An 8,869-nucleotide genomic window follows, 5' to 3' on the forward strand; every position below is an offset into this window, starting at 1 on the left:
TATGCAATCATAAGGAAAACCTTGGTGCCAAAGGAATATACCTTTCCAATGTTTCTTCTCATCCTTGTCATGTTTTCTTTCTCCCCTCAACTTGTAAACACTACTGCAGTCATTTTCAGTATTTTGTGCTGCGATCTTTGAAACAGTGCAAACATGCACACTGTTCCAGTTGCTTATCCCTGACCAACAAAACCAATTAAACCGCTTTTGTATTGAAATATCAAAGCACTGGAAAGGCAAATTGGTAGTGCTACTCTCATTTCACTTACGTAATTGATCGTCAATTTGCTATTCTGACATTAGGCCCAGGGAGACATAACACAAACACCTGTAATTCAAAATATAAAAGGGAGGATGTTATGGGTGACACAAGTTGCAGAAAAAGGTTAGTGAGCATGACAAATTGCTCTGACTATTCTTAAGGCATTCCCATTGCTGAGAACAGCAATATGATAAAGAATATTCCTCACGCAATTGGCTAACCATTAATGCACATATGGGTCTGCTAAAGGACAGCCCAACTAAACATAAGGCACCAGTATCTCCCTGGGGTGAGGTGGAAGTGTGACAAAGCAAAGAGCAAGTTGCAGTCTGGGAGGAAATGTGCGGATAAGATATGCAGCAGCCAAAGTCCCTGCCAAGTTGTCTGCACCTGTCCACCCTCTTCCAAGAATTACTCTGAAGCTCTCACACTGAACAGCTCCAGACTGCAATGTGCGGTACCTGTGGCTGGTTATAAAATAATTGCAAAACTGGCAAAATAATAAAACAAGCAACAGAGCGGGAGGTGCGGGAAGGATGGCAGCAACAACAGGAAAGAGTGGGACGAGTGAAGATGCAATAAAATACGGGGCCCAGGCTAAACACGCACCCACAGTGTAACAAAAGCTGGAAATAAATAAAAAAATACTACCCCAAACAAACCGAGAAACAACCAAATTATAAAGTTACAGTACTTGGTTCCTGCTCCGTGGGAGGAAACAAAAGCCAAAAAGGAGCGACAAAGAGGAAGGATTGACCACTAACAAGTAAGTAAGTTTTTTTTAAATGGCACTGAAACATATAAATGAAAAGCAGTGGATTCGCTTAAAGCTCACAAATTAAATACAGCAGCTTTCGACGCTCGACCTAAAAATGTGAAGTACTCTGACCACATTTCAGTGGCATGTTGTATGTACTCAAACACAAATTTGAATTGAAAGCTACATTTACGTGTATTGTAATGTCCATTCCAACTTACTAATGCCTTCAAGATCACTCCTCCTAAGACACAAGCTTTCCCTGGGTTCTGGAGCAACTCTAAAGGGACTTTGTGAACATCCCTTTGAATGGAAGCTGTGGCCCTTTAGATCAGGCTTAAGAAGACCTTCAAAGTCTGTCACTTCTAAAACTCTAAATACGAAATATAAGACGTATCCTTCAGTTAGCATGTTAAGGCCACAGACAAGGTGTTTTTTTTTGGTCAATCACACATAGCATATGGATTCCAGTACAAGAAGGCAAACCACAATTCTGGCCTTCTGCTTAATTATTAAGTTGCTAAGTCTAATGCATGCAGATATGGTGTAGGATGGATAATAATGCAAATACTGCCCTTCGGATTATGTTGAAGAATATTATTAGGTACAGTTGATTGTAAGGAATGTCTGATACATTACAGTTCCTTCTGTGGCTACAAGGGTCTCCTGGTTTAGACATATTGAAGTAACGGAGGCAGTCAGGTTCAGTTTAGTAGTAATCCTTTAATTATCTGAGGAGCTCAATCTGTACATGTCACGAGAGTGTAAAGGCAACACATATCTGGCTGTGAACTTCGGCTTTTCACCACGGCATACAAGATGAGATGATTTGCTCATTCTTTGGATGAATTCCTCCCTCTGGGTAAAACAGGAATATTCACTGCCAGATCTTTTAGAACTGGTTCATATTGAACACATGCATTCACACATTCACTCTGATATTTAAGCCCTCGTGGCATTTAAAGCAAAACGAATTGTCAAAGTATAAATCTTTGTCATAATCTAAAAGGAGCAGATATTACTTTACAACTAAACATTCCTCTGAAACAAACCATGACTCCACACATAGACCTGTATTGGAATGTCTTCTTTCCCCTAGCTTTGTTTCAGTAGCATGTGTAACAAAGCAGGTAAGTGGACCATATTTTACCAGATTGCGGGTGCGGAACATTATCCTACTGAATCATCCATTTTTCATCCTTCCAGTCTTCCTCCTTTGCCAAATAATTTTCAAATTCCACTGCAAATCTCCCCAGATCAAATGTGTCTTTTCTCTTTAGCCATAAAAGTGGCCTCAAAAGTGGTCTAGTTGCTGTGGCCTTCGGGCTGAGTCCTTTTCCCACCTCCACTTCCCCGCAAGTTAACACTCCATAAGTAGTGCAGGGGAGAAATCGCAATAAAGGAGAGGGAGAAGGCGAGCTTCTAGGTGGCGTCACCCATAAACGTGGGCACAAAGAGTAGCCCCCTTAAAAATTAAAAATAAATAACAGCAGGGGCATGGAGGGGAACCCATGCAAAAAACAACAGAGGAACCATTGGATCTGGGAATCTAGGTACATATCTGCATCGCGTGCTGCCTCTTCCAACCAACAAAGGAGGCCGCTCAAAATAAAAACATGGAAGAAGAGCAGAAACGAAAAAAAGAAGGTACTTGGGTCTGCTACAGTTACTTGAGTTTTTACTGCACAAAAGTCACTGGCACCTAGAATGCATTAGTGACCATCTGTCAGTGAAATGTCCTATAACCCACACCAGACGAATTTCTTGTGCTATTACCGGATAGTAATGTGAAAAGATTCATCTCAATGATGTACAGAACCCATGTGTTTTCGTTTCAATGCTCCGTGGATGTAACTAAGATTACTACCTAATGTAGTTAGCTACTGATCAAAGAAAGCTTTTATAAAAAGCAAGAGTAGAAATCATATGTTATCGGGCGCCTTGTGGGGAGTCACAATACTGACATCTCTCGTTCTACCTGAGGTGTGCAGATGGTGTTGCCACCCTAGTTCTTGACCTGATCTCCGTCCTCCTCAGGGCATTGATTTTCAACCTTCTCTGTTTGATGAAAGTGGCAGAAAAGTGCCATAAAGTGGGTTTTACAAGAGAACGTCCTTGCAAGTTAACCTATTTCGTTTTCATGGGACTGAAATGCATTCTAGCATATCTAGGGTGAGGTTCTCTTTTTGGTAGCTATATGGGATATACCATAATAGCATGAGAACTATTGCGCTTTGGACCTCTGATTTACCTTATTGGACTAATGTACCCACTGTGGGGGCCTGTGTTTAACCTCATGGTCACAGGTTCAAATCCCAGCAGGTCCATTTAGCCTTTTGTCCTTCTGAGGTCAATAAAATGTGTAGCATTGAGTTCAGTAACATGTTATTCAGCGCCAAGAGGCCCTTCTGGGTGGACGTGCGCTTTACAAATACAAATTGTTATGTTTTGCCTCAAGCTATTGGATTTATTTTTTTTAAAAATTTAAAGCGAATAAATGTATGTTATGAATGAGCAGTATATTTAGCCACTATTGACCTAGGTAGTGAGTATATCACTTGATCTTTTTGCAGGCAACTTCAGCTCACTTTCTGTCTGTAACTCAATAACCTTCTTTGACTAGTCTCAGCATGTGTTTCAGAAAGTGATGCTTTATGAAAACCTGTGCTCTTTCGCACAAGTCCTTGTTTTCTTACAAGGTTGAAGAGAGAAGAAAAGGAAGTTCTTTGTGATCTGCATCTCCTCATTGACTAATAGAGGATGCTTTCTGTTTCTTAGGGTTCTCATTTGGAATGGAGAACAATAGGTGTTATTGAGATGATGTTTTCAATAATCTCTTGTGTGTTACAGCTACGTTCTCAGTATATTGTCAATCTCTGTAAGCCAATGCATGCCAAAGTATTTATCCTCAAAAATAGCAGGGGAGTTTTCATCACCATGCAGATGGTGAGATCTTGGGGAAATGATCTGCACTGAAGAAAATAAACAGTTGATGAAAACTGCAGAGAAAGAAAGTTGCGTTGACTTGGAGAGGTCATACCAATTGATTGTACGCTGTCATTTCACTTCCCAAAGGTTTGTGTTTGAGTTCAACTCACCAAGCACTTTTGATGAGTTGGCCGTCACAGTTCCCAGCGAATTACAGACCACCCTCTGAATGACAAATCTTACTGTGCTCTTTGAATACTATTTAGTTCAAGGTTTAGGAGGGGACAGAATCTGGCAGAACGGTCCTTACACCATATCCTCCCCAATGATATCCTTGAGAACACGCGTTCAAAAAGGTGGTTCAAGCTCATGTTTCAGCACCAAAGGGTTCGAGCCAACGCGGTCTATGAATGAAAAAGAAGCTTCAACGCACTAGTCGTCTCCATCTCATCCACGTCATAAAGTATTGCATTTTGCTTCGTAAAAACAAAGAAGCGTTGTAGAACGTGCTGGCGTCTGCCAAAGCTAACAAACTAAGCCCAAGCCAGCCCGACCCCATCAAAATGGCTTATTAAATGTTTGAGAAGCTGCTGGCAGGAAAGCGAGATATAGGTTTGTGTTTGCTTTGGGATATGGTTTTATATTGTTTGTTTTTCTGTAGAATCAGCACTTGTGAATTTCTAATAAAATATGAGTGCTGCCGGGATGAAAATGACTTTCAGCATTTCAACGAATGCAGCTACTGTTCTAAGGTATTTGAAGAAAGTTATTTGAACAGAACTTTAGAACACAGGCTTCAACTTCTCCCCTTACCTATTTATAAAGTCTTTGAAAGTCTTTGATATACTTTATTTTTGGGAAAACAACAGATTTTGAAAGCTTTCAAGACAAGGGCGATAATAATGTTTTACACCCAAGGTGTATTGCATGGTTACTGTATTGAGAACAACTAGACAGGTGAGACCACACAGTAGAATCAGGTGAAATGTACTTTTACCTGGGTCAGACCCACGGCATCCTCCACTACATAATGTGATCTGGAGCTCAGGCACACAATAGGTTGCCACCCTATGCCAGTGTTTGTTTCACCTACCACTCTTTGGGCCCTTGCAATTTTAATGTTGGGCCTAACGTCCCATTAAATTATGGCCTGGGTGGTTAACGGGTGAGGTGTGAATGGGTTTAAATGAAATTCCAACCAGACAAAGTGGTACCTTGGAAGAGGAACTCACCTCATACACCATTCCAGTACTCCAGACCTCATTGACATTTATGAAACCGAAGGAAAAAAATGTGAAATGAACTTTCCACTTTATTGGAGTTTTTCCTGCACTTATCTTTGTTAGTTGTAGACTTAAGAAGTGTTTACATACCTGGAAAGAACGCGACAAAAAGGACACCTATAATGTCATTAAGAAGTGTCCGTGCACTGTAATACAATTTAAATTTTTTGTTGTTGTTGTGGAAAATGTAAGTTATATATTTCACTTTTTTTAGTGCTCCTTTAAAGTGAATGAAATAGAGTAACTGGCGCATGCACTGTAGGACATTTTAGCTGGATGGAAAGCCTTCTAAAGTATTTGACATAATCTTGTTAGGAAATTGTGAACATGGCTTATCTCGAGCATCTATGAGGAGTTCTCAGGATACCAGTTAGCAGCTAAAGTGTTGCAGTTATGAACTTATAAATGTGTATTTTGAATGCGCTCCATGATACATTTTCTCTTTCTTCACACTCTCCTGCAGGTGGCCTCCAAAGCTGGGGTGTATGAGATCTTGAACCAGTTTGGGTTTATGGAGTTTGAGAACCCCGAGATCCAGCCTCTCTCCCGCCTCCGCAATCGCTGGCAACAGCATCACCCAAACCTACTTCCTTTCCGAGGAGAGTTTGTCTGAGAAGAAAAGATGGATGCTCCAAGCTTTTCCTCAAATTGACTGTCACGCTTTTTAGAATGAAGAACATTGCCTTAAAGGACTGCCAAGTTTATGGGGAAAAAATGACTCTATCTTCTAATATCACCAACAAGATTCTTCTCAACATCAAAGTAACTGTGATACACAAACTTTTAAATGTGTGTTTAACCACGAACACTTCATTAATCTGTGAACATATTTGTGCAAAGAATTTTAAATGTGCATGTCCTTGCTAAGTATTCGTGAACAGATAGATACAAGGATCTCTCGTGTTTTATGCTGTGCCCACTGGCAGTAGATAGCTCATCTGAAGCCACGCCACAACTGCCGCTGTGAGACAGTTCCGTTGTCCGTGCATCTTCCTGAAAACTTAGATAAGGTCTTGTGTTTGGTTTGTATTTATTACACATTTTTATACTTATTCTTTTTTTTTTTCGGTTGCTGTTGTTTAGAAAGTGTTAGCACCAATGACATGCCTTCACAGTGGCATCAGTGGTTCACTGACCAGGCACTGCACGTGGTTCAAAGCAGGATTTCTGGCTTTGACCAGCACGTGGCGTGTACGTGCAATACCGAAACTCCTCTTTCGAATGATGGACCTCTTCTAGCAAATAGAGCATATCCTCTTTATAAAATGAACGGTGAAGAACCTTAACCTTTTAAAGTTATAAACCATTTGCTATAGCTTTTACCTTGTTAAATGGCAGCAAATGATTGCTACAATATTGTAGGTTAAAGCTAGTGTCTGTGGAACAGATCATAGCTGTAAGAACAGATGTGACAAAGATAGGCAGTGGTCTACCCTGGTTCCAAAGTAAGGCTATGTAGATACATTTTGTTTTTTAGATACCATCTATTGACCAATTTTTGTTTTACCCAAGTCAACGCTGGCTGTGAACGAACAACTGTTTTTCGTTTATGCTTCATTTGCTGATGTAATGTATTTGTATATGACATCACTGTTTTCTATCATAAAGCTCAAAACTTCAATCATTATCGAGAGTGTCTTTGGAGGCCTGCAACCATTACATCTCTACTTTCTAATCCACGAAAAGAATGCCGATTGGCTTTTGGGTTCATAAGACACTCTGACATCGGCTTCTTGTAAGCATACTGATCAGAAGCTATCTTCTGTGAAGTTTATCATTACGAAATCAAGATAGTTTCTATTTTTGTACTTGAAATAGAGGAATTGTTGTTTCCCAAAGCATTTCTGAACTGTAGGTATCACCTCTTATTGTAGATATTTGATAGTATTTTTTTTATTTATGATTGAATTAGCCAAAGCCTCATTCAAGGAATTCAGGGTTTGTACAATTTTGAAAATGTAAATTCTACTTAACACTGGCAAATTCCTCAGTTGGGTGGATTTTTCATTGATGTAACTTGAAGGGGCGGAAATTAGTCCAATGTGTGGCCATTGAGAATACTGGGGATAACAACACAGATAGAATTTTGAGGATATTCATAAACATTCCCTCTGGCCTAATTATGCATGCTGTTACTCTAAAAATTGGTTTATGATCATGGTCTGAAAGTACCACAAATTATCCAAATGTTTTAGTGTTCTTTAGTACGGGGTTCTACAAATAGAAAAATATTTGCCTTCTGGAAAAAAGATGGAGAAATATGTGGAAATTAACAATTCCCATTACCCTGAGCTAAACAGTACATTGGAAGAACATGATGGAAACAAGCTACTCCTCGAATTGTAAGATGTCTCATAATGTTGTGACTGAACTCCAAGACATTTGTGACCCTAGAAAACGAGTAAATATACGAAATCTGAGACAGAGGTCTATGAATAATAGATCTACTATTTCTTTGTGAACCGGCCCCACCTTCTTCAACCCTTTGTCATTCAGTGCTGTTGCAGGCTTCCTGACAGTTTTAAGAACGCTTGGGTCCTTTCAGCAAGTGTTTTGGAAAAGTGATGGTACAGCTTTATAACCACGTTTTTCTGCAAATTAGTTTTTCTGGTTGTGGTAATTTGCAACTGTGTACCTCTAAAAAAATGACAGAGGAATACCATGTGTGTGACTGCATTGGTTTCAGTTTGCTAAAAGCAATCGGGTGATTGGGTGACCAGACATGACCCAACAATGTCATTTTACAGAGCCGCTTATCAATTGGTAAGCATAATTGTTTTTTTTTTTAAATGTGAGCATCGAAGCATTGTAATGGATTTTTGTGGTTTTCATATTGCTGCAGTTTCCAACAAAAGTCTGCTGAATGCATAACTGACGATGACAAGGTCAGAGTGAGGTCAGTTCAAAATGAGTATAATTCTGCTTAATTCGTGAAATTCTGCAATTGATACGGGGCAAAATTTTGCACCACTTTTACAATAGGACACTGATTTCAGCTGAACATTTATTACGTGGCACATTTCTCGTTGAATTATATCCCATGCTTGTATCTTGTTTGACTTTTGAATGCCCAGCATGCCCTTTCCCTTTTTGTTAAAATGTAATCTTGCAATGCCGTAAAATTGAATTTGACAAAACTTTGCTTTAAGTTAGTCGAATGGAACCATGCTTGGGATCATGTTCATGTTAAATAAGATCACATCCAATTCAATTCATAATTTGTACACTTGATTAAAACGAATAAAATTCTACATTAAAACTATTGATTGGACTCGCAAATTCTTCATAAAATGCTAAACTAAAAATTAATTTAAGAAAAACATAAAATAGTTAAAAATGCACATATTTCAATGCTATGGAAAGATACTTGTTTGCTTGTCTCTGCCTTCAATACAAAAGCTAAAATTGATATCCTCCATGAGGCAAGTGCAAAGCACAGAAAACCCCTTCTACAAAGAATGTCTGATACACTGCTCAAACAAAAGTAAGCACCAGCATCTTGAAGAGGTAGTGTCCACCACAAGGAGCAAGTGTATGTCCACTCCACTTCATTATGGGTCTTTTGAAGACTTGTAAAATGCTGGTAATGCTCCATTAAACATTTTTGAACTTCCAAGCCTAGCTTCTTGTGACTAGAGA

The 8,869-nt window shown here is 39.3% G+C and overlaps 1 protein-coding gene across 4 annotated transcripts in view; it reads left to right on the forward strand.

The window, feature by feature from the left end:
- Nucleotides 1-8,490, forward strand: part of PALD1 (phosphatase domain containing paladin 1) — a 958,342-nt gene extending 949,852 nt beyond the window's left edge. For all 4 annotated transcript variants that reach the window (XM_085603872.1, XM_085603871.1, XM_085603874.1 and 1 more), the window contains one exon: nt 5,694-8,490. In XM_085603872.1, coding sequence (XP_085459998.1) covers nt 5,694-5,843 — 150 coding nt within the window. In that variant the 3' untranslated portion in view covers nt 5,844-8,490. The remainder of the gene's footprint in view (nt 1-5,693) is intronic.
- Nucleotides 8,491-8,869: the final 379 nt, after the last annotated feature.

This window comes from Triturus cristatus, chromosome 1_2, assembly GCF_964204655.1.
Source record: "Triturus cristatus chromosome 1_2, aTriCri1.1, whole genome shotgun sequence".
Classification (NCBI taxonomy): domain Eukaryota; kingdom Metazoa; phylum Chordata; class Amphibia; order Caudata; family Salamandridae; genus Triturus; species Triturus cristatus.